Source organism: Pseudochaenichthys georgianus, chromosome 20 (assembly GCF_902827115.2).
Source record: "Pseudochaenichthys georgianus chromosome 20, fPseGeo1.2, whole genome shotgun sequence".
Classification (NCBI taxonomy): domain Eukaryota; kingdom Metazoa; phylum Chordata; class Actinopteri; order Perciformes; family Channichthyidae; genus Pseudochaenichthys; species Pseudochaenichthys georgianus.
This window is the reverse complement of record NC_047522.1, coordinates 918,764-945,460: the sequence shown is the minus strand read 5'-3', so window position 1 is coordinate 945,460 and position 26,697 is coordinate 918,764. Positions and strand designations below refer to the sequence as shown.

Sequence of the window (26,697 nt, the reverse complement as noted above, 5' to 3'; positions counted from 1 at the left end):
TTTGAGTTTGACACCCCTGGTCTATGTCTTAACATTTAATTAGAAACGTAACAAAGAATCCCTCCGAGTCCTGCGAGCTGACCTATCTATCAGTGTTTAACTTCCTGCACACATTCAGTCTTCAGTGACGCCATTTAATTACAGTCAGGCAGCACAGGGACCTCCTGGGTCCTCAGCTGTCAATATGAAGGACGGAGAAGCAGCCGAAATCAGCCATTAACAAATAACCTTTCAGGACCGACCCTTAATCAGACTGGAATAGTAAATACATTACACTTTAATGCGCGTGTGAAATGTCGTGTTACTTGCCAGAAGAAACAAGGAGACATTATTATTATATATATTATTATATTATTATATAATCAGAGGAAAGTCATGTTTCCTCCTTCTTCTCTATAAACTTTGATTGAAGTAATTTGACATAAAATCCACTTTACAGATGAATGAAGAGGTGAAAAGCTTTCCAGTCAGATTCACAAAGACCTGAGCTGCCATTGTCCGAGTGAAGTGATTTCTTTCCTAAATTAAAAGCATAATTAAAAATATTTTCCACTTAATTGCTCAGATGTTCATTAGTTGTTAGATTTGTGGGTGCACATAAACGTTTTGTTCCCGTGTCAGAGAAGTCTCTTAGCAATGAATGTCTTATTAACGAGCAGACATATATCTGATCCTGACTCAGCACTTTCCCCCGATGAGCTCAGTGTGAAAGCATGACAGGGAAAAAGAGTAAAACAGCAGGAATATGTGGCTCGCAGCACAATTACATCTATCGAGTAAGGGATTCCTGTCCTCATTGATTGTTTGTCCTTTTCAATTAGTTGATTATTTCAATTGATTTGGAGCTTCGGTGCCTCGAAACGTCTCCAAGGGAAGTGCCGTCTTTACGTTAGGGTCATTAAATCGAACCGCTCGTATTTCTCCTCGTGACCAAACCAAGCTCTCCAAAGTGCAGGCCACGTATTGAACAGTGTGTTTACCGGCTGTGTTGTAAACGGCAAAATCAAAGATCGTAAATACAGAGAGGGACTCCTAGTATTTTAGAAAGCATATTTGAAAACTCTCCAAGTGCAGTTTTTAGGCTCGTTAAACCTAAAAAACTGACTTGTTGTTCAAATGAAAGACACGCTAATGTTGCTGCTTAAGACAAACATATCATTTTATAGACTGCAGCTTTCTCAAGAACTGCTCATCCAAAACACACCAGACTCATCCCCACTAACATTATATATATAATATAAACCGTATTGCATTTCTAGATAAGCATCAAATGCAACCAACGTCTTTATTACGGAGGATTCTTTCAACAGAAGGTTTCACTAACATGTGTAAATGTGATAGCACGGTGTATTGTTGGAATTGAGATGAAGACAGCTCATGGAAGGGATTGTATTTTCCTTTTTCTTTTAGAACCCTAATAATGTGCCATGTCGATTTGACCTGAACAGTACCAAAGGGTCCGAAATGAAAACATAATTAAAGGGTGGATTATGTTAATAATATGTTAATGTGTAATCTGCATTATCACTACACATTTCCCAAGGCCCGTTACATCTCAATATGAAAAAGCAATAAGACTTGGATTTTTCCACACGATCAAACCTAAGCAAAAGGAGTGTGAGAGAGAGAGAGAGAGAGAGAGAGAGAGAGAGAGAGATTCCTCCCTGTGGTCTGCTGCTGTCTAAGCCTCTGTTAATTTCTCGAAGCACCTTGGCCATCTTCTCCACAGTCACCATTAATCATCTCTCCCCCTCCCCCACTTCCTCACCTTGCATTTCCTCCTCTTCACCATCTCCTCTGCTGTGTGGGATAACACCAACAGGACCAGGAAGCAATGAACAAAGAAATCTATACATACAACTATTTATTATGATTAGATATAATGTCCTCACATTGTTAACAAGAACGTGCTATAAACCATAACAGTTTTTTAATAATGACCTTTTTATGATGCAAGTCTTTAACGAAGCTGCTGCAGGCTCCCATGTTGACCACACCATTCCTACACATTACACTTAACGACATTAGACACTTGATTCATGGGTTTTTTATATATAATCACCGCTATTATTCACACTGAACGCCCGCATGTGGAAGAAATGTAAAAGCAAGCAGTAAATTCAGAGGAGAGATCAGAGGGGAAATAATTCAGCCTCTCATGAACATGGTTTAGATTAGAGCAACATGGCAGCAGCAGATGAATTATTTACCCGTCATATTGCAACACGTGCACAGGCCTGTGATTCACTCATGGATCCATATGTTGCCATGCCCTGTTTGTTTTTGTGAGTTAGAAAAAATGCATTAACATAATCCATTTTAGAGCCAGTGGATGCATTTACTGTTCGTCCGTCACTGCCGCCAAACTGAGTCATTAGGAAGCAGCAATCCCTCAAAACAAATCACTAAATTCATGTGTCAATGCATAGGGATGATATTTTTAAGGGGACACAGTGTGACAGCAGGAAGTTGGACTTAATTAAAAAGACACCAACAAACAGGGACGTGCACAGGTACGGGCTAATGTTGCCCGGGCAACGGCCCTTCTGAACTTTGTGGCTGACCTGCCCCTCTGCAGAGAGCGAAAGTCTTTTTTTCTGTTGTGGCCGAATAAACATGATAAGCCCACAATTAGTATTGTAGAGTCTCGCTGCGATAAAACACACCTTGTCAGCGCTGCCATCTGCCCCCAGTCACGTGACTTTGTTTACAATCTGACAGCTGGAAAGCAAAGGGAAGCCCTCCGAGTCCGGTCCGGCCTCATATGGCCATGGTGATCACGTGCCTGCCTGGCTTTGGTGGCCAATCCTCGGGTCAATCTGTCCCCGGAAATGTTACCGTTTTGAAATATGCTTTTATTTTGAGTTTTCTCATGACAGTTAGAGTATAAGGGACAAACCAGGGGACTTTACTTCCTCTTGACACCGTCGGTTATTTACAAAAAAGCACCTAAATATACTTGTTATTGTGCTTCTGTCTTTCTGTGTCTTTCATCTGCCCCGTAAACTCCCTCCCCGCTCGCTCTCTTCTCTTGATCGCCCTCTCTCAGAGAACACTTCACTGCCCGCTTCATTGTAGGATTTCTGCCATGTCTCTACTTTAGTTTGACCATCTCTGTTATTAAGTTATGGAATACTAAATAAATAAGTAATTAGATACCTTACCGTTACTGCGCTCATAAAGAATGATAAGAATAATGCGTATTGAACTAGTTTAATTAATTATGAGTGTATTTAAGGCACAGCAGTTACAATGGTCAAACTACATTAAAACAGAATTGTCCGCATTTTGTCTTTAATAGTTACTAACATTAGATATGTTAATGAGATATGGACCGCAACACTTTTTCTAGTTTAGAATAGCCCCTCCAAATGTCTGTGCACGTCCCTGCCAACAAACATGATGGATGAATGCATTTCCTTTTATTCTTGCGTGCGTGCATGAACACTTTGACATCAGCAGTGAAAAACATAGTTATGGTTATTCCTCAGAAAAAAGGCAACATCAAACTCAGCGCCTCCTCTGCGTCATTTCAGATATTCTCCTCGTTAAAATCAACTTCGAAACTTTCCCCTTTCACTCAGACACAATCTGTTCTCCCGTTATAACACACCAATGATGTGACTTCATATATCAATGAGTAGGTGTTGACTCTCTCAGCTTCAGAGGAGAAGCCAAAGTTACTGAACAAGCACTCAATGCAGTTTGCACAGTGTGCTGGAAACTGACTTTGCATTCTTCACCACCGACATCGCATATATACTCCTGACTTTCTCCCACATTGTGGCACTTTCAAGAGCAACGACATTACTTTCAGTTCCAGCGACGGAGTCCTTTAACACGTCTTTTACACTATCGCAGGAAGTGTGAATACAAAAGCTTTATGTCAGCAGAATTCTGTGGTTATTTAGGGATTTTAAGGGAGTTTGGTTCGTGTTAGATGTTTGTGTGTTGTTCAGGTTTCTGTCTCTCTTATACTTCCTTTTTATTGTCTGGGACTCTATTCTCAAGCTTCAGATAGCAGATAGATACACGTCTCCATAGTGTCTTGTGATTGTACTTACAATTATTTGAATGGCCTCAACATAAAGTTAGCAAATGAACACTAACAGTTTCTATGATATTTATCTCCAAACCGTGAGTCCCAATCCCCCCCATGATTTGGCAGATACTTGGTACAGTCTGATTGGTTACTTCCTGTATTTAAAGTCTCTGCTTTTGGACAAGATGTTCCTCCAGCAGCAGAGACACCCTCAGCACTAACTCAAAGTTCAATAGACATAAAAACAACTTAACGCAGATTTATCCGTATATGTTGTCTCAAATTATTGATAGCTGCATACGAACTCTGCATTTTACATTACTCTTATGTCTGGTAATACACTGCCACTTCTCGGCCCCCTCAACATATATTATTGCAAGTTAAAGGTGGTATCTTTTGAATTGAGCTCAACCTTACACTTTGGCTCTTTCTGCCTGTCTTGTAATGGCCAAAAGGTGGAGTTTTGTTTGCATGCAGGAAAAAGCTTAACAGGCCTGCTGTGCTACTTCTGGTTGCTAAGCTATGATTGGATTCAGTTTAATGTAATTTTTCTTGGGTAATATACTTGAGTGTTCTTTTTCCTGGGCGCCTCCCTAGGGAGGTGTTCCAGGCACGTCCAGCTGGGAGGAGACCGAGGGGTAGACCTAGGACCAGGTGGAGGGATTATATCTCTTCGCTGGCCTGGGAGCGCCTTGGGACCCCCAGTCAGAGCTGGTTGATGAGGGGAAGGAACGTTTGGGGCTCTCTGCTGGAACTGCTACCCCCGAGACCCGACCACGGATAAGCGGGAGAAGATGGATGGATGGATGGATGATTATTTTTCCAAGCCAACAAGAGACAAGAAAGGATTTACTGTACGTCTAAAGATTACCTTAAACCAGTGGCCACCAACCTTTTCAAGCCCAAGATCCCCTCCCCTTGGTGAAAGGCGGGATCTACCTATTGCAGAATTGAGTGAAAAGGACGACCCAGACAGGGCCTCCAATTTGAGGCCTTTTATGTCGGCATCTGAATTACATCAAATCATTTGGTGCAACTTCCAATTTGATTAAACCAAGAACACAACATAACTAACATGTCAAAAAGGATAAATATATATATTTACATACCTATCATTTTAAGTTTCATTCATTCATTCCTTCATTACAATCCTAATATAAATGTATGTCGCTTATTTTCCGTTTGAGTGAATGAGTAGGCCTGCACTATTTTGTTGACAGCAACAAAGAAAAAAACAACATCTTGCAGTGAGCAGATAGCATAACGTGCCATTTTAACCGTGAGGCTTATCCACTGAAGCTTCACGCAAGTGCAACATTTAACATTAACATGAAACTAGTTATTTTAACACAATTCTTACAAATTCTAACAACATTATTTATCCGTGCATAAACCATTGGTGCGTTCACACGGGACGCGATGCGACTTTTGGGGGCAGCGCGATGACATGAAGTCAATGCAAAGACGTGGACAGACGCGGTTGATGCGAGTGACGCGTTCGTGCAGTAGCCAATCAGCGGTGAGGATCTCAGCCTGCCGTCACGTTGAATCAGAAAACCAAAACATCAGCCGTTAGCTGTTAGAGCTCACAGCTCACAGCTCCTCATATCTGTTCAGAAACTGGACAAAAGTGAAACAAGTAAAACCACAGACTGCCTGTGTCATGGCGAATACAGTCGCTGCTTTATTTATGTCTGTAGGCCGTTGTTGTGAGTGTGGACGGAGCGTATACAACGTTAGCTTAGCCGATCTCCATTCAGAAAACACGCATTTTAAAAGGTGTTTTGCCTGCCGTCTGTCTGCACACTTGTTGTCAATCAGTATGTAGTTATTCCGGCATCATTTTGAAACGTGTATTTCAATTAAACCACGGTAAAATATGTTCATTTTGTTGTGGTTGGGATCTACCATATGTGCAGTGAGTTCAAAAATATGCAGCATCGCTTGAAGTCAGTCTATTATTTTTCGGGAGCGACAGGGAATGTCTCAATGACACGTCAATCAAGTGGCACCTGCTAACGCGGTGGTGGATGATAGGCTTACGTCTAAAAACATTATTAAAAAAGAAATGGGTGCGCAATCTACCCGCACCACACTGGTTGGTGACCACCGCCTTAAACGCTACACAACTAAATAAACAATGACAAACCTTGACTTGCCGAGGCTTTGGGCAGCACAGGGCTGAGTCTGTGTGGGCAGAGATTCTGGCTTCACTCCCCAAACCTCCATCCAAGAAAGAGATCTGTGTGTTGCTGACATTGGTGACTCTTCACTAGGGGTGTTAAGGCCCACAGAGTGTCACTCCACAGGGTCTATAGCGTCACCTCCCACCCCCCTACCAAGTGGCTAATGAGGGCAAATGACGAATCACACAGTCAGTTTAACTCGGGGGCTTCGTGCACAGAGCAGATTGCACAGTGTATGTTGGACCAAGACACCTGTGAAGTGTCCTTGATGCCATATCATATGGAGAGGAGGGGTAGAAGTAACACACATGTAGGAACAGGAAGTGCTTTTAAAATCGCCCGCTCGTAGAACTACTAATGACGAATTACACAGTCAGTTGAACGGAGTGTATGTTGGACCAGGACACTTGTTAGAGCCAGTATTTCTTTTTTTATAAGAAAGGCCACCTAATTGTGACGTCTGTTGTCAACACACTATAAAAGACTACAATTCCCACGGCGCCTGCGCTAAAGTGACGGGGTGGAAAGACGCCGTGGAGGAACCGTTTTTAACCGTCCAATTACTATGAAGTTATATAAGCCTTATCAAGATTTATTTGAGTTGTGCCGATTTGTTTTGAATATTGTAAAGGTCTTTGTTGCATGTGTAAAAGTGTGTTGTTTTATTTTGAGCAAACACATCGCATGACATCATCTAATCCAAACCATCTCTTCGACTGTAAGCAGGAAAGAAAACGTGTTAAAAATGTCTGTTTAAAGCGTTGAGTGGCTTGAAAGAAAAACAAGGAAGGAATCCACGACAACACCGGTGAGGCAGCCGGTTCATATGGAGAGAGGAGGGGGAGAAGTTACAAACAAGCAGTTTGCTGAAACGTGTTTTTGAATCGCCCCCTCGTAGAACTACTCAGCAGAAACGTGCAGACCCGGCGCTCAGGTTCACAGAGAGTGCAGCGGCCCCTCGCGGGCTCAGATTAATTGCTGGATAATGCCACAGTGATTGACAGATGAGGTGCAGCATCGAGGAGACGAGAGAGAATAATGTGGAGCAGCTCAAAGTGAAAATTAGTATCGAGCGCTTTCAAGTCCTTAAAAGAAAATATGCTAGAATCAAACATTTGGAGTTTATCTGTCAGCGCTTTGTTCAGACTGTGCACGTGCACCAGATATCTGAGCAGTATTATGTTCTCTATTGAAAGGAATGCATCTGATCTAAATTATGCATTGTGTGCGGTTCCTTTTCCATTCCTCACCTGAATGTCACAGATGTTGCCTCCGCCTGTAAGTGTGATAGTGCGCGCTTGCAGGTATTAAAGCACATCTGACCTTCTCTGCGTTCTCGCACTGTAATGAAGAGGATGCGACTTAAAGAGAAGAGAGACATGGCCTTTAATCATAGGGTTACAGTCATTGTAAAGTCATTACAGCGAGGACAATAATACTTAGGAACCTCCTTTGTCTTGCATGTTCAAAGGAGATATACGCCATTACATGCGAGCATATGAAACTCAGCGTTACCTTCATTCAAATCAGATTTTAAAAATATTTCAAAACACTTCGGACAATGCCTGTGCACAATTCAACATTTGTATGTCGAAGTGCAATACAGCTAAATGGATCCAACTTTGATCATTTGCTGGGCTTGTTTGTGCTTAGTGCTCTGTGGTACTTTAGGTGTCAAACTCAAGGCCCGGGGGCCAAATCCGGCCTGTGATTTCATTTTCTGCGGCCCCACAAGAGCTTGCAAAGAATATAATATGTTTATTATACGGTTGCGGGCCGATTTACAGAAGCACGTTGCCCATAAACTACATGTCCCACAATGCATCTGAAATGTTACCTTTTTCTCAGAATTTGACTTTTTTTCAAAATGATACTTTTTTTTCAAAATGTCACTTCCTTTCTCCGCCAGAATGTGGCTTTTCTTTTTAAATCATTTTGTGACATTCTCACTGAAAAACTTGCAATTATTTTCTGCTTTCAGACGGAGTTAATTATGAAGTTATTACCCTATCCGATAATAATCCAATGCAGAGGCAGTAATGTAATATAATACGTTATTTTATATATATTAAATATTTATATATGTATTTTTATATAGTCTTAAAGTTACAACCGGTCAATCAGTCTGTGGCTATAAGTATGGTTGTATTGTCTCTTGCTTTTACATTAGTGTGCTATATAAATAAAGTTGGAAGTTACATTTTTCCTTTTCGGCTTCCTTTACCCGCGTCACTTTGAACGGGGTTTATAACGGCATGCTGCAGTGCAAACGAACAAAGGCACCTCCACACAAGCCACAGGTGGTGTGTGTGCTTTCATCTGATGGACACATGTTCCCAGCTGCTCCAGGTGCTGGGCCTGATAAAGGGAATCTATCCCCAGGGACCCCGACAGCCAACATAGCATAGCGAGCTCAAAATGCACCGTGGTGAAGCGACCTTCCCTTGTAATGTGTGTCCTGCTTAATGAACTACGAGGCGCCTTGAATGACAAATAAATGGTGTTTGTTTAGCCGACACACACTGCTCAATGCATCGCTAATAAGGTTCATTTGAGTCCCAGCGCGCAGCAGGAATTAGCCAAAGTGTTTATCCACTCCAGCGCTGTCCCCTGTTACTCTGACACACAGTGACACAAAGAGGCTGGACTCACTCATCAGCTCCGTGCCAAGTGAGCACGATGCAGTCAGGAATGACTTTCTGTTTTGGATATGCTGCGGGGAATATGCTTCCTCTGACGGGTAGTCTGAAGTGAAGCTTATGAGTCTTGGTGCTTGAAAGAGAAGCAGAGAAACGTGAAGTCAAAGCTGGGAAATGAGCAGTCATGAAAAACCTTTCTTAATGCTCGTGCACACATCGTATATTTGGGTATCTTGAGTGCCTCCCGATCAACAAATCATAATAACTGACAAACCAGTCAGTGTTTCAAGATTCAACAAGACGATCTTTATTTAACTTCTAATCATACATTTAAAGAGAAAGAGAAAAGAGAAGAAGATCGACTGGGCTGTTAATGTGTGTTACAACCTGGCCGAAGGCTGGAACACTAGGGAGGCCACACAGAGTTAAACGCCAAATATCTGTTTATTTACCAGGTTATATCTTTGCATCCCGCATCTCCACGACCACGGCTGGCGCCAAAAAGCACTTCATGGGTCAGAGTAACCTCATCTTCCAGAGTTTTTACCTGTGAGGAAATACACCACTGCTATCTGGAATTCAATTATGAGTCCAAATGTAATGCGTTCAGGGTTTCAGTTGAGTCTTCACAGATATTACGGACGTGGGATTGTCTCGTAAATCACGATCCATGTTGTGTAACTGTTAGTTAGCAAAGTGGCAAAGCTCTACCAGCTACTGAGTGGTGATTTGCATGGGGATACATTCAAATTCATATCTTATGCATTTCAGATTCAGGAGATACAGATGTGAAAATTACCAACAAATAAAAAGTAATTTGGCAGCACATCTTAAAGGTGGGGTAAGTTTGAGAAACCGGCTCGAGTTTGAAAATACACAGCCGGAACAAACCTGCCACTTCCTCACAGAGCCCCTCCTCCAACACACAGGAAGGCGCACATGACCAATGAGGGCACGAGGTAAGTGTGTGTGAGGTTTTAGCGCTAGTATCCTGCTAGTTGTTGTGTTTGTAGTGTTTGTCCATCTGTCTTATTATGTTAATGCCTCCCTCTCTTTCCAGGTGTCTGCACTTCCTGTCCGTGTGTCACCTGTTAGACTGATTGTTGTGTGTGTGTGTGTGTGTGTGTGTGTGTGTGTGTGTGTGTGTGTGTGTGTGTGTGTGTGTGTGTGTGTGTGTGTGTGTGTGTGTATATAGTCCTTCTCTCCCTTTGTCTTGTGTTGGTTCGTCTTTTCGTCATATCCATGCCTGTTTACTAGAGACCTGTTTTTGCATTGCCTAGTCGAACCTAGTGATTCTATGGAGAGTCCTAGTAGATCCTAGAAGTTATTATTGAAAAGCTTTAAATAAAGAATATTACAAAGCAACAGAATCGAGCATCTGAGTTCTTATGAGCCCATCGTGTCGGTTTGTGCCCAGATGGAAGGCTGACAGGCAGGTCGGCCATCCAGTTACTTTAGCCGGGCCGGCTCAGATGATTGGTCGTGCTTTTTACAGGACTACGGCTTCCACAGATGATGTTTTTTTATGGATTTTTAAATCACTTCAGATATTCATTGCTATCGGATGTTAAGAGCATTCCATTGAATATAACAAGAAGTGTATCTCGAGCCGGTTTCTCAAACGTACCTACCCCACCTTTAAGTCCCCGAGTGGGACATTGGCAAGATATAGAGAATAGAAAGTAGTTGCTTTGAAAAACAACGCCATCTTATCCAACCCTGAGAGCTACCTCTGCAGAGGGGTGCCATATTTTTCCTATGAGCCAATCAGAGCAGAGCATTTTGGGGCGGGGGTTCTTAAAGAGAACATGGAGCCTTTAACAAAAAAGTGAACACAGTTAATAAAAACAATTTTAATAAACAACTTTTAGAAGATTAAAGCTTGACACCATGTTCTAATACCAAAAGCACACGTATGAAACTTTCAGTGAATATAAAGCAGCAAACGGAGCAGTGGATGTTTAACGTATTGATATGTTTACCAGCCCGTGTGAAGTCGTTTGAGCTGCATTTTAAACGTCCGGCGCCCATTTCCCTAAACTGATTACAATTACAAATGTTCTGTTCGGCCGACACGGCACAACAGTTATCTCCGGCCAAACGATAGACCTCCTTAATTAAAAACGTCCGACTTTGAGGCTGCTGTCGAATTAATTATTTCTCTGCGATGCCTCGGCGCCTTTCAGTCAAACAGACAGTTAATACACGAGCGAAACCAGAGGCTGCTGGTAAATTCTCCAGGGCTACTGTTGCGTACAGTGGGCGCGATAAGCCTCATTTGAATAATTCCCATATCGCGCCGCTGTCTTATCTCCGAGTTCACCCATCAGAAACGTGCGGCGTGCTGCTTATAAAGTTGTGAGGCAGCTCTGTTGATCAGTAACCAACTCTCTGCATTGTATGTCGCAGCAGATATTAACGACATCCCCTCAGACTGGAAGATCTATAATAGGCTTTGCAGAGAAACTGACATTTTGAATTATTTTCAGCCATGAAATATCCGAGGAGCCATTCAGACTGTGGGCTTCCTGGGAGTTGATTGCAAGAAAGAGACGGGCGAATAGCTTCAGTTCTGTTTGAGTTGGACTGAATCCCAGGTCCATTAAATCACTCTGTATAACAGATTAGTAGGAGCCTATAAGAGTTCTGAGATGTCCCACTCCCACGCGTATTCTCAAAGTCAGCTTGTCTCTTGAAATATATGCATTACCTGCTGGAAAAACACGTTTACAGCACGGGCCGATCTCTGGGAGCGGATGTAATTAAGAGCAGGACGTTAGAGAGTGTTTATCTCTCCATCTCAAGAGGGTCCTTGTACTCAGTGGGCATAACGTCAAACAAAGACGAGGCCGGTTTATTAAAAGTACATTAAAAGCCGATCCAAATTGTCCACTGTGAACATTAACATGCACACTGAAGGGGAGCGGGTCCAAGACACGCTGCAGCATCTGCAGATGGACACTGTCCGCTGGATGCCAAGACTATTTTTGGGATCCGGAGCGTCTGACTTTTCCCTGGGCTCTGATCAGCTCTGTCATCAGGTGTGAGAGCCGCTACACACACACACACACACACACACACACACACACACACACACACACACACACACACACACACACACACGCACACGCACACGCACACCAGGAAGGAAATGGGTCTTTCTCACTTTTCTGAGGAATAAAAGGGAGGAAAATGGCTTCTTCACTTTACCTGTCTGTCTTTTTGTAAACATGGAGAGGTGAGGATGATAACCTTGACGTGATTGGCTGTCTTTTATAGGTACCACTCAAATACAACAAAGACTTTAGGGCAAGGTTACTTGGTTTGAGAATTGGGACCTCACTTTCTGCCTTTCTGCGTACAATTACGCAGCGTCCACACGGCAGCGTCCGCACGGCAGCGTCCACACGGCAGCGTCCACACGGCAGCGTCGCGTTGAAGCTTGCCAGTGGGCGTGTCTGGCGTGCGACTAACAACCAATCACATTAATCTCCCACCCCGGACACACAAGCACGCGGTTTGATTGGCTTGAGTTTGTACTGGCATATGATTTGATTGGCTAGAGCTTGTACTGGCATATGATGAAACAATGCCTGACGTGTTTTGGACGTAATCTCGTCTTTGTTTACATTAGCAAGCCTCGCTAACACTCATAGCTAACCTGTGCTGGAGAGCACACGTGTTTAAAAAGCAGGAAATAAAAAAGGAACTCACCTTGTGATAAACCTGCAAGAGAGAAAGCATTTGAGCTCCATACTGTTTCAGAAATAATCTTTGACGTGGTTTAGAACAGGATGGCGTTTTATCACAGCAGAATTTAACTTTATCTCCGGTAGAATTCTGATCAGGCATTAGCTCCGCCTCCTCTTTTTTTTTTTTTTCAAGCTAAGGACCCAAAATCCGCGTTTCTCTAACAGGGCTGCAAAAGAGGGGTTTGAGCAGTATGAGGCGTAGCTACAACGGGGGATCTGTTTGGTATTTTAAGCAAAAAACTTCACAGACATGTTTTGTATAGGTATGGCCCTACAATATATGTTTTCCAATATAGCATGATGGGTCCACTTTAAGGGAAGGCTACTTTGCTTACATTTTACTCGACTACTTTGGTCTGCTGGCTTTAGGTCCCTTTTAATATATTTTACCATCCTCTTCTTGTTGTGTGAACACCATGTATCTCTAGATGTGTTGATGTTGAATGTTGTTAATAAAGTGAAAGATTAAGTGTTTCGTTCAGGTTTGAGTTTGAGTTGATTGTAACCGGATCAAAGCTGGTAATGAGCAGCATCAGGATGACAGCATGCTTTGGTGCTTCCTATTTCTCCCGCACTTCATTTCATTCTGCAGCCTTTCTCATGTTTGATCTCGCTGATAGAACTCTGACATGTGATTAGCGTGGGTTTGTTTATTCCATTTCATATCTCATTGCCTTTTTCTGCTTACCTTTCCATTGCGCGGCATTTCTCCACGAGATGCAATGCATTCTGCTGCTGCGCACACACGAGCGTGTCCTTCTCTACTCCAGTGTGTGTGTGTGTGTGTGTGTGTGTGTGTGTGGTGTGTGTGGTGTGTGTGTGTGTGTGTGTGTGTGTGTGGTGTGTGTGTGTGTGTGTGTGTGTGTGTGGTGTGTGTGTGTGTGCGCGTGCGTGCGTGTGTGTGTGAGAGAAGTTTCCAGTGCGTGTCTCAGAAGTGCTGGTGGCGCATTGGCCGGCAGTGAACGGAGGGAGGAGGGAGATCACACATTGACTCTTTGCTTTCCGCGAGGACTCTCCTCCAGTTGGAGAAGCCGGGAAGACAGAGGGACGCACTCACATCTGGAGCTACAAATAAAACCCAGAGGAAAACACACTTAATTTCGTTCTTTTTCGGTTTGGGTACCCGCGGTGTTTTCCAGTGGATTTTACGCAGCGCTCGAGAGTGGAGGCACGGCTGCGGAGATGAGCGATGCGCGGTGAAGGACCCCCCTCTACGGATACAGGGACCAAACCAGGCTGATATTTTCCCAAAGAAGATTGCAAAGGTGGAGCGATTGGAGAAGGGCTGATGACGGGACTATTAATCCTTTCAGTGCATCAAAAGCACCAACGGGAATTAGAAACGCTTGGATGGAAATCGGGCGAGTGTTTAGAACTGTTTTTGGTTTTATATGAAACTGGTGATTAGTTCATCTGCGAGGACCTTTCTTATTTCCCCTTAAAGATTTTAATAAGGAGTACACCCCCCCCCCCCCCCCCCCGGAAGGTTGCTTGGTATGAGCGGTTTCCCGGAGTGAATTTTCAGAAACTCTCAACTCAATCTCTTATTTCTCTCTTCAAGTATTCCTAAATCTAAATGGAATTAGTTGAGTCTGAAGCCGCTTGTGAAAGGAACAGACATGGTACATGGGCACAGCTTCCATCACGGTAAGACTGCAGCAGATCAACAAGCAGTGCTCATTAAGATCTGATTGCTTGTACCCTAACGAGAGAGAAGTAATCTTTTCATTAAATACAGAGCAACAGCTTAAAGTCAGAATAAGAGCATGCTGATGAAAGTAATATCATGACGGCATGCACTGACTCACTGCAACCTGTAAACTGAAGGTCACCAAGTTCTTGGAGGGCTTCAGGGAACATTATGTTGGGAGGAAATGATGTTCAATAAGCTGTGGGATTGCATGTGTCAACATTCGTCTCACAGAATCGATTGTATACCGGTATTTATTCATTTTGTAGTACTTTGGGTTATTTTTAGCTATATTAAAAGTATTTTTAATTGCATTTTTGTTGTTACTTCTCTCGTTTTTTATGTTTTTGTATGATTTATTTTTATTTTGAATGATATTTGTATTATTCCCATATTTGTTTGTGTCATTTTTAGGTACTTCTTTAGTTATTTTTTTAAATTAAAACGAATTAAAAGGGTTATATCCTGATTTCCTTTCAAAGGAGTCCTTCTGTCAACACACTCTCACTCCCTAAGCGTCCAATAGCGACGTTTGGTCAGTGTCCGTGGCGTCCAATTGTGACGCTCCTATGCTCCTTCTGCGTCATAAAGGGACGCAAATAGTGTTGCTTCTGTTTATTTCTTTTTACACTAAAGGCCCAGTTATTTCATTGCTATTTGGATATTTTCAGCCATTTTGTCCACAACAGATGCTGTCATGGCTATAGTTAGGTATGTGTGCTTTTTGGGGCAGAAGGTCGAGCACACATGCCAACACACAGTGGGAAATAACACAGAAAAACAGCACGCCTCAGTTGTCCATCACAATTAGGGGTGCAACAACTAATCGACTTAATCGATTAAAATCGATTACCAAATTAGTTGCCAACTAATTCAGTCGTCGATTCGTTGGTGACGTCATCACGTGTGTTTTACACCCCGTTAAGCTCTAACTTTATTGGTCTTTGTATCGGTACTGGAGACATTTAAAAAAGATATGTCATGTATTATTGCTACAAAGACATTATATCGTAGTCTTAGTGTCGCCAACTCGTTTCTAATATGCAAAAAGACAAACAAATGCGTCTATGATGTATTTTCGATCTTTCTCTCCCCCGCCTGCTTGCGAGGGGCGGGGCAGCGGGGCAGTTTACACACGGGCAGCTGCAACATGCAGCAACACACACACGTGGGAGATGGCGGAGAGAACGCGCTCCGAGGTGGTTAAACTTTACCCGTCTCGATGTGGAGAATGCTCGTTACCAAAAGTGGAATAAGAGTTTAGCATGTAAGGGCGGTAACACGAGCTATTTGTCTAAACATTTAGCAAAAGTGCTCCACATCCAGACGGAGGAATGCACCGGGTTCCACTGTCTTTCTAGTAGCTCTGTAGCACCGTCCACAGTAACGTGTCCACGTCAGGTGTTATGTATGCTAGCAGAAACACACGGAGCTAACTACATTATACAAACATAATGATTAGAGGTAACAGAGTTATTTGCGGACTTTTTGTGACAGAGCCTTCAGTGTGGCATCTCCCAACCTCTGGAACTCTCTCCCCCCCGAAATCCGCAGCGCCCCAACCCTGGACATTTTCAAAAAAGCCCTCAAAACGCACCTTTTTACCAAGGCTTTCCCTACTGTATAGTTATTTTAATAGGTTTATTTGTCCGCTACTTCCCCCCCCACCCCCTTAACCTGTCTGCCTTTTTTCCCCTACTCCCCCCCCCTACCCGACTTGTAAAGCGACCTTGGGTTTCCTGAAAGGCGCTATAAAAATATTATATATTATTATTATTTAGTTTGTTAAAGTTTCAGCTATTCTTATATTTACAGTTGTGTCATCAGATTATTTAATACGATTTGTTAAAACACTGTTGTTTCTTTTGATGTGAAATATTATTTATTTAATTTGAATAAAAAGCAATGTTAGTTTTGTTCACAATTTAAGTTATTTCAATAATATATTTATTTTGGAATCAAGTATTCATCTTTATTGTCTTCATTGTTAGTTTCCACATGCCTAAAACAACCTCAAGCTAAATCTAAAAGTTGATGGCTAAATAAGAGCGTTTGAGAAATTGTGCAAGGCATACAGTAATAGTCCGAATAGTCGATTAATCGTTTCATTAATCGATAGATTAATCGATTATCAAATTAGTCGTTTCATTAATCGATAGATTAATCGATTATCAAATTAGTCGTTTGTTGCAGCCCTAATCACAATGTATTTGTCTTTCTCTTCTTACAGTTGTTGCAAGTCTTCTCATACTCGGGTTGTCTGGGGCAACAAGGAAGGATACAGCAGGTAATCTGCATCCCAACACGTCTTTCTTTACTACTTATATGCTCCTTCCACGGCTTTAATCTCTCACGTGCTGCTTCTCTCTTTGCTGAATAGCGAAGAACAACTCGGGCGTGAAGCCTGCGGGTCAATGTGGAACGTGGGTGAAGGAAGCAGAAGGAGGGATCTTCACTTCTCCCAATTACCCAAACAAATACCCTCCGACCACAGAGTGTGTTTACATCCTCGAAGGTAAATACATGTGTTGCCTAAAACCAATCCCGCAGTAACTTCTTAGCGAGCGATCAAACAGCTCGTTAAACCAGCTGGTGGTTATGAGATATTATTAGACAGATCAGATAATCACAACATGTAGCGGCTAATCACTTTCACAGCTGGGTGTCTGGGAGATGAATTCACAAACACGGGGTTGGAGGTGTTGAGCGCGAGGGCGTGCTGATAGTGCGTTCATCAGTGAAAGCATGACTAATACCCCCCCCCCCCCCCCCCTGCTGTGCCGGTGGTAATTATTTCCATTGTGTCTTCCAGCACCACCACGGCAGTGTATTGATCTGCACTTTGGGGAGAATTATTCAATCGAGTCCTCTTGGGAATGTAAATTTGACAACATCGAGGTTCGGGATGGACCCTTTGGCTTCTCTCCGATTCTGGGACGGTACTGCGGCCAGCACAGCCCGCCGGATATCAGGAGTAGCGGCCGATACCTGTGGATAAAATTTGTAACGGATGGTGAACTGGAAGCCGTGGGATTTTCAGCAAGTTACAACTTCACTGCAGGTACTTAACTTTTTATCCTCACTGCTCTTGTCAGTTCACTCCTCTCTTTGTGTGCTGCTTTATGGCTCGAGCAGCGGATGAATACCAAATGGGGAAGTCGCCCTCGTGGGAGTTTCTTGCAGGTGTATTGATTGTCTGTCTGCATACACTCACTATTTCCATTGGCTATATACTAGGCTTGTTTGAGACAAGCAAGACCTGCGCAGACCTGCGCAGACCTGCGCAGTTGCGATCAACGTCTTGCTAGTGCGTTGCATGATGGTTAGTCATTTTGTCCGACTTGCTCTGGAGGCTCGCCCACATGAGACTTTGAAATCTCGCGGGACAAAGACGCCCGCAGCCTTGAGAGCGAGGCGAGGCGAGTTGGCGCAGTTGCTCTCCACGAGCTGCGGAAGCGAAATGCTTGATGGGAAACGGCTCGCTGGTATCTCGAGCTGAGCGCTCATTGGTGGGTTTTACCACGTGCTGCTGATGAAGCTCTCCCATTGGCTGGCAAAAGTTGTTGTTTTGTGTCAGTTTTACGTCGCCACATCCATTCCCATTTTTCATCATTGTTCCACAATGTTTATCATCATGAAATTAATATCTATATATTTTATACTATACTGCTTACCGTTTTCATACTTTATATATCTTAGCATATTCATCACACTGTTCATACTGCTCACAGGCTGATATCTAGTGTATTCATACACACTGTTCATACTGCTCAGGCTGATATCTAGTGTATTCATACACACTGTTCATACTGCTCTCAGGCTGATATCTAGTGTATTCATACACACTGTTCATACTGCTCTCAGGCTGATATCTAGTGTATTCATACACACTGTTCGAAATGTTACCGTTTTGAAATATGCTTTTATTTTGAGTTTTCTCATGACAGTTAGAGTATAAGGGACAAACCAGGGGACTTTACTTCCTCTTGACACCGTCGGTTATTTACAAAAAAGCACCTAAATATATTGTTATTGTGCTTCTGTCTTTCTGTGTCTTTCATCTGCCCCGTAAACTCCCTCCCCGCTCGCTCTCTTCTCTTGATCGCCCTCTCTCAGAGAACACTTCACTGCCCGCTTCATTGTAGGATTTCTCTACTTTAGTTTGACCATCTCTGTTATAAGTTATGGAATACTAAATAAATAAGTAATTAGATACCTTACCGTTACTGCGCTCATAAAGAATGATAAGAATAATGCGTATTGAACTAGTTTAATTAATTATGAGTGTATTTAAGGCACAGCAGTTACAATGGTCAAACTACATTAAAACAGAATTGTCCGCATTTGTCTTTAATAGTTACTAACATTAGATATGTTAATGAGATATGGACCGCAACACTTTTTCTAGTTTAGAATAGCCCCTCCAAATGTCTGTGCACGTCCCTGCCAACAAACATGATGGATGAATGCATTTCCTTTTATTCTTGCGTGCGTGCATGAACACTTTGACATCAGCAGTGAAAAACATAGTTATGGTTATTCCTCAGAAAAAAGGCAACATCAAACTCAGCGCCTCCTCTGCGTCATTTCAGATATTCTCCTCGTTAAAATCAACTTCGAAACTTTCCCCTTTCACTCAGACACAATCTGTTCTCCCGTTATAACACACCAATGATGTGACTTCATATATCAATGAGTAGGTGTTGACTCTCTCAGCTTCAGAGGAGAAGCCAAAGTTACTGAACAAGCACTCAATGCAGTTTGCACAGTGTGCTGGAAACTGACTTTGCATTCTTCACCACCGACATCGCATATATACTCCTGACTTTCTCCCACATTGTGGCACTTTCAAGAGCAACGACATTACTTTCAGTTCCAGCGACGGAGTCCTTTAACACGTCTTTTACACTATCGCAGGAAGTGTGAATACAAAAGCTTTATGTCAGCAGAATTCTGTGGTTATTTAGGGATTTTAAGGGAGTTTGGTTCGTGTTAGATGTTTGTGTGTTGTTCAGGTTTCTGTCTCTTTATACTTCCTTTTTATTGTCTGGGACTCTATTCTCAAGCTTCAGATAGCAGATAGATACACGTCTCCATAGTGTCTTGTGATTGTACTTACAATTATTTGAATGGCCTCAACATAAAGTTAGCAAATGAACACTAACAGTTTCTATGATATTTATCTCCAAACCGTGAGTCCCAATCCCCCCATGATTTGGCAGATACTTGGTACAGTCTGATTGGTTACTTCCTGTATTTAAAGTCTCTGCTTTTGGACAAGATGTTCCTCCAGCAGCAGAGACACCCTCAGCACTAACTCAAAGTTCAATAGACATAAAAACAACTTAACGCAGATTTATCCGTATATGTTGTCTCAAATTATTGATAGCTGCATACGAACTCTGCATTTTACATTACTCTTATGTCTGGTAATACACTGCCACTTCTCGGCCCCCTCAACATATATTATTGCAAGTTAAAGGTGGTATCTTTTGAATTGAGCTCAACCTTACACTTTGGCTCTTTCTGCCTGTCTTGTAATGGCCAAAAGGTGGAGTTTTGTTTGCATGCAGGAAAAAGCTTAACAGGCCTGCTGTGCTACTTCTGGTTGCTAAGCTATGATTGGATTCAGTTTAATGTAATTTTCTGGGTAATATACTTGAGTGTTCTTTTTCCTGGGCGCCCATCCTGAGGGAGGTTGTTCCAGCACGTCCAGCGGGGAGGAGACCGAGGTAGACCTAGGACCAGGTGGAGGATTATATCTCGCTCGATGCCTGGGAGCGCCTTGGGACCCCCAGTCAGAAGCTGGTATTGATTGAGGGGAAGGAACGTTTGGGGCTCTCTGCTGGTAACTGCTACCCCGAGAACTCCGACCACGGATAAGCGGAGAAGATGGATGGATGGATGATATATTTTTCCAAGCCAAACAAGAGACAAGAAGGATTTTACTGTATTTCTGTATTTGTCTAAAGATTACCTTAAACCAGTGGCCACCAACCTTTTCAAGCCCAAGAATCCCCTCCCCTTGGTGAAAGGCGGGATTACCTATTGCAGAATTGAGTGAAAAGGACGACCCAGACAGGGCTCCAATTTGAGGCCTTTATGTCGGCATCTGAATTACATCAAATCATTTGGTGCAACTTCCAATTGATTAAACCAAGAACACAACATAACTAACATGTCAAAAAGGATAAATATATATATTTACATACCTATCATTTTAAGTTTCATTCATTCATTTCCTTCATTACAATTCCTAATATAAATGTATGTCGCTTATTTTCCGTTTGAGTGAATGAGTAGGCCTGCACTATTTGTGACAGCACAAAGAAAAAACAACATCTTGCAGTGAGCAGATAGCATAACGTGCCATTTTAACCGTGAGGCTTATCCACTGAAGCTTCAGCAAGTGCAACATTAACATTAACATGAAACTAGTTATTTGTAACACAATTCTTACAAATTCTAACACATTATTTAATCCGTGCATAAACCATTGGTGCGTTACACGGGACGCGATGCGACTTTTGGGGGCAGCGCGATGACATGAAGTCAATGCAAAGACGTGGACAGACGCGGTTGATGCGAGTGACGCGTTCGTGCAGTAGCCAATCAGCGGTGAGGATCTCAGCCTGCCGTCACGTTGAATCAGAAAACCAAAACATCAGCCGTTAGCTGTTAGAGCTCACGCTCACAGCTCCTCATATCTGTTCAGAAACTGGACAAAGTGAAAACATAGTAAAACCACAGACTGCCTGTGTCTGGCGAATACAGTCGCTGCTTTATTATGTCTGTAGGCCGTTGTTGTGAGTGTGGACGGAGCGTATACAAACGTTAGCTTAGCCGATCTCCATTCAGAAACACGCATTTTAAAAGGTGTTTGCCTGCCGTCTGTCTGCACACTTGTTGTCAATCAGTATGTAGTTATTCCGGCCTATCTTTGAAACGTATATTTCAATGAAACCACGGTAAAATATGTTCATTTGTTGTGGTTGGATCTACCATATGTGCAGTGAGTTCAAAAATATGCTAGCATCGCTTGAAGTCAGTCTATTATTTTTCGGGAGCGACAGGGAATGTCTCAATGACAACGTCAATCAAGTGGCACCTGCTAACGCGGTGGTGGATGATAGGCTTACGTCTAAAAACATTATTAAAAAAGAAATGGGTGCGCAATCTACCCGCACCACACTGGTTGGTGACCACCGTACTTAAACGCTACACAACTAAATAAACATGACAAACCTTGACTTGCCGAGGCTTTGGGCAGCACAGGGCTGAGTCTGTGTGGGCAGAGATTCTGGCTTCACTCCCCAAACCTCCATCCAAGAAAGAGATCTGTGTGTTGCTGACATTGGTGACTCTTCACTAGGGGTGTTAAGGCCACAGAGTGTCAACTCCACAGGGTCTATAGCGTCACCTCCCACCCCCCTACCAAGTGGCTAATGAGGGCAAATGACGAATCACACAGTCAGTTTAACTCGGGGGCTTGTGCACAGAGCAGATTGCACAGTGTATGTTGGACCAAGACACCTGTGAAGTGTCCTTGATGCCATATCATATGGAGAGGAGGGTAGAAGTAACACACATGTAGGAAACAGGAAGTGCTTTTAAAAATCGCCGCTCGTAGAACTACTAATGACGAATTACACAGTCAGTTGAACGGAGTGTATGTGGACCAGGACACTTGTTAGAGCCAGTATTTCTTTTTTATAAGAAAGGCCACCTAATTGTGACGTCTGTTTGTCAACACACTATAAAAGACTACAATTCCCACGGCGCCTGCGCTAAATGACGGGGTGGAAAGACGCCGTGGAGGAACCGTTTTAACCGTCCAATTACTATGAAGTGATATAAGGCCTTATACAGATTTATTTGGAGTTGTGCAGATTTGTTTTGAATATTGTAAAGGTCTTTGTTGGCATGTTAAAAGTGTGTTTGTTTTATTTTGAGCAAACACATCGCATGACATCATCTAATCCAAACCATCTCTTCGACTGTAAGCAGGAAGAAAACGTTGTTAAAAATGTCTGTTTAAAGCGTTGAGTGGCTTGAAAGAAAAACAAGGAAGGAATCCACGACAACACCGGTGAGGCAGCGGTTCATATGGAGAGAGGAGGGGAGAAGTTACAACAAGCAGTTGCTGAAACGTGTTTTTGAATCGCCCCCTCGTAGAACTACTCAGACAGAAACGTGCAGACCCGGCGCTCCGGTTCACAGAGAGTGCGCGGCCCCTCGCGGGCTCAGATTAATTGCTGGATAATGCCACGTGATGACAGATGAGGTGCAGCATCGAGGAGACGAGAGAGATAATGTTGGCAGCTCAAGTGAAAATTAGTATCGAGCGCTTTCAAGTCCTTAAAAGAAAATATGCTAGAATCAAACATTGGAGTTTATCTGTCAGCGCTTTGTTCAGACTGTGCACGTGCACCAGATATCTGAGCAGTATTATGTCTCTATTGAAAGGAATGCATCTGATCTAATTATGCATTGTGTTGCGGTTCCTTTTCCATTCCTCACCTGAATGTCACAGATGTTGCCTCCGCCTGTAAGTTGTGATGTGCGCGCTTGCAGGTATTAAAGCACATCTGACCTTCTCTGCGTTCTCGCACTGTAATGAAGAGGATGCGACTTAAAGAGAAGAGAGACATGGCCTTTAATCATAGGGTTACAGTCATTGTAAAGTCATTACAGCGAGGACAATAATACTTAGGAACCTCCTTTGTCTTTGCATGTTCAAAGGAGATATACGCCATTACATGCGAGCATATGAAACTCAGCGTTACCTTCATTCAAATCAGATTTTAAAAATATTTCAAAACACTTCGGACAATGCCTGTGCAACAATTCAACATTTGTATGTCGAAGTGCAATACAGCTAAATGGATCCAACTTTGATCATTTGCTGGGCTTGTTTGTGCTTAGTGCTCTGTGGTACTTTAGGTGTCAAACTCAAGGCCCGGGGGCCAAATCCGGCCTGTGATTTCATTTTCTGCGGCCCCACAAGAGCTTGCAAAGAATATAATATGTTTATTATACGGTTGCGGGCCGATTTACAGAAGCACGTTGCCCATAAACTACATGTCCCACAATGCATCTGAAATGTTACCTTTTTTCTCAGAATTTGACTTTTTTTCAAAATGATACTTTTTTTTTCAAAAATGTCACTTCCTTTCTCCGCCAGAATGTGGCTTTTCTTTTTAAATCATTTGTGACATTCTCACTGAAAAACTTGCAATTATTTTCTGCTTTCAGACGGAGTTAATTATGAAGTTATTACCCTATCCGATAATAATCCAATGCAGAGGCAGTAATGTAATATAATACGTTATTTTATATATATTAAATATTTATATATGTATTTTTATATAGTCTTAAAGTTACAACCGGTCAATCAGTCTGTGGCTATAAGTATGGTTGTATTGTCTCTTGCTTTTACATTAGTGTGCTATATAAATAAAGTGGAAGTTACATTTTTCCTTTTCGGCTTCCTTTACCCGCGTCACTTGAACGGGGTTTATACGGCATGCTGCAGTGCAACCGAACAAAGGCACCTCCACACAAGCCACAGGTGGTGTGTGTGCTTTCATCTGATGGACACATGTTCCCAGCTGCTCCAGGTGCTGGGCCTGATAAAGGGAATCTATCCCCAGGGACCCCGACAGCCAACATAGCATAGCGAGCTCAAAATGCACCGTGTGGTGAAGCGACCTTCCCTTGTAATGTGGGTCCTGCTTAATGAACTACGAGGCGCCTTGAATGACAAATAAATGGTGTTTGTTTAGCCGACACACACTGCTCAATGCATCGCTAATAAGGTTCATTTGAGTCCCAGCGCGCAGCAGGAATTAGCCAAAGTGTTTATCCACTCCAGCGCTGTCCCCTGTTACTCTGACACACAGTGACACAAAGAGGCTGGACTCACTCATCAGCTCCGTGCCAAGTGAGCACGATGCAGTCAGGAATGACTTTCTGTTTTGGATATGCTGCGGGGAATATGCTTCCTCTGACGGGTAGTCTGAAGTGAAGCTTATGAGTCTTGGTGCTTGAAAGAGAAGCAGAGAAACGTGAAGTCAAAGCTGGGAAATGAGCAGTCATGAAAAACCTTTCTTAATGCTCGTGCACACATCGTATATTTGGGTATCTGAGTGCCTCCCGATCAACAAATCATAATAACTGACAAACCAGTCAGTGTTTCAAGATTCAACAAGACGATCTTTATTTAACTTCTAATCATACATTTAAAGAGAAAGAGAAAAGAGAAGAAGATCGACTGGGCTGTTAATGTGTGTTACAACCTGGCCGAAGGCTGGAACACTAGGGAGGCCACACAGAGTTAAACGCCAAATATCTGTTTATTTACCAGGTTATATCTTTGCATCCCGCATCTCCACGACCACGGCTGGCGCCAAAAAGCACTTCATGGGTCAGAGTAACCTCATCTTCCAGAGTTTTTACCTGTGAGGAAATACACCACTGCTATCTGGAATTCAATTATGAGTCCAAATGTAATGCGTTCAGGGTTTCAGTTGAGTCTTCACAGATATTACGGACGTGGGATTGTCTCGTAAATCACGATCCATGTTGTGTAACTGTTAGTTAGCAAAGTGGCAAAGCTCTACCAGCTACTGAGTGGTGATTTGCATGGGGATACATTCAAATTCATATCTTATGCATTTCAGATTCAGGAGATACAGATGTGAAAATTACCAACAAATAAAAAGTAATTTGGCAGCACATCTTAAAGGTGGGGTAAGTTTGAGAAAACCGGCTCGAGTTTGAAAATACACAGCCGGAACAAACCTGCCACTTCCTCACAGAGCCCCTCCTCCAACACACAGGAAGGCGCACATGACCAATGAGGGGCACGAGGTAAGTGTGGTGTGAGGTTTTAGCGCTAGTATCCTGCTAGTTGTTGTGTTTGTAGTGTTTGTCCATCTGTCTTATTATGTTAATGCCTCCCTCTCTTTCCAGGTGTCTGCACTTCCTGTCCGTGTGTCACCTGTTAGACTGATTGTTGTGTGTGTGTGTGTGTGTGTGTGTGTGTGTGTGTGTGTGTGTGTGTGTGTGTGTGTGTGTGTGTGTGTGTGTGGTGTGTGTGTATATAGTCCTTCTCTCCCTTTGTCTTGTGTTGGTTCGTCTTTTAGTCATATCCATGCCTGTTTACTAGAGACCTGTTTTTGCATTGCCTAGTCGAACCTAGTGATTCTATGGAGAGTCCTAGTAGAATCCTAGAAGTTATTATTGAAAAGCTTTAAATAAAGAATATTACAAAGCAACAGAATCGAGCATCTGAGTTCTTATGAGCCCATCGTGTCGGTTTGTGCCCAGATGGAAGGCTGACAGGCAGGTCGGCCATCCAGTTACTTTAGCCGGGCCGGCTCAGATGATTGGTCGTGCTTTTTACAGGACTACGGCTTCCACAGATGATGTTTTTTTTATGGATTTTTAAATCACTTCAGATATTCATTGCTATCGGATGTTAAGAGCATTCCATTGAATATAACAAGAAGTGTATCTCGAGCCGGTTTCTCAAACGTACCTACCCCACCTTTAAGTCCCCGAGTGGGACATTGGCAAGATATAGAGAATAGAAAGTAGTTGCTTTGAAAAACAACGCCATCTTATCCAACCCTGAGAGCTACCTCTGCAGAGGGGTGCCATATTTTTCCTATGAGCCAATCAGAGCAGAGCATTTTGGGGCGGGGTTCTTAAAGAGAACATGGAGCCTTTAACAAAAAAGTGAACACAGTTAATAAAAACAATTTTAATAAACAACTTTTAGAAGATTAAAGCTTGACACCATGTTCTAATACCAAAAGCACACGTATGAAACTTTCAGTGAATATAAAGCAGCAAACGGAGCAGTGGATGTTTAACGTATTGATATGTTTACCAGCCCGTGTGAAGTCGTTTGAGCTGCATTTTAAACGTCCGGCGCCCATTTCCCTAAACTGATTACAATTACAAATGTTCTGTTCGGCCGACACGGCACAACAGTTATCTCCGGCCAAACGATAGACCTCCTTAATTAAAAACGTCCGACTTTGAGGCTGCTGTCGAATTAATTATTTCTCTGCGATGCCTCGGCGCCTTTCAGTCAAACAGACAGTTAATACACGAGCGAAACCAGAGGCTGCTGGTAAATTCTCCAGGGCTACTGTTGCGTACAGTGGGCGCGATAAGCCTCATTTGAATAATTCCCATATCGCGCCGCTGTCTTATCTCCGAGTTCACCCATCAGAAACGTGCGGCGTGCTGCTTATAAAGTTGTGAGGCAGCTCTGTTGATCAGTAACCAACTCTCTGCATTGTATGTCGCAGCAGATATTAACGACATCCCCTCAGACTGGAAGATCTATAATAGGCTTTGCAGAGAAACTGACATT

At 42.8% G+C, this 26,697-nt stretch overlaps 1 protein-coding gene across 1 annotated transcript; it reads left to right on the top strand.

Annotated features, from left to right (window-relative positions):
* The first annotated feature begins 13,856 nt into the window (after positions 1-13,856).
* Positions 13,857-24,773, top strand: LOC117466009 (neuropilin and tolloid-like protein 1). The gene is made up of 5 exons (XM_034109138.2): positions 13,857-14,266; positions 16,540-16,596; positions 16,690-16,824; positions 17,122-17,370; positions 24,676-24,773. The coding sequence occupies exons 1-5, from the start codon at positions 14,239-14,241 to the stop codon at positions 24,771-24,773; spliced, it is 567 nt and encodes a 188-aa protein (XP_033965029.1). The 5' UTR covers positions 13,857-14,238.
* The last annotated feature ends 1,924 nt before the right edge of the window (positions 24,774-26,697 follow it).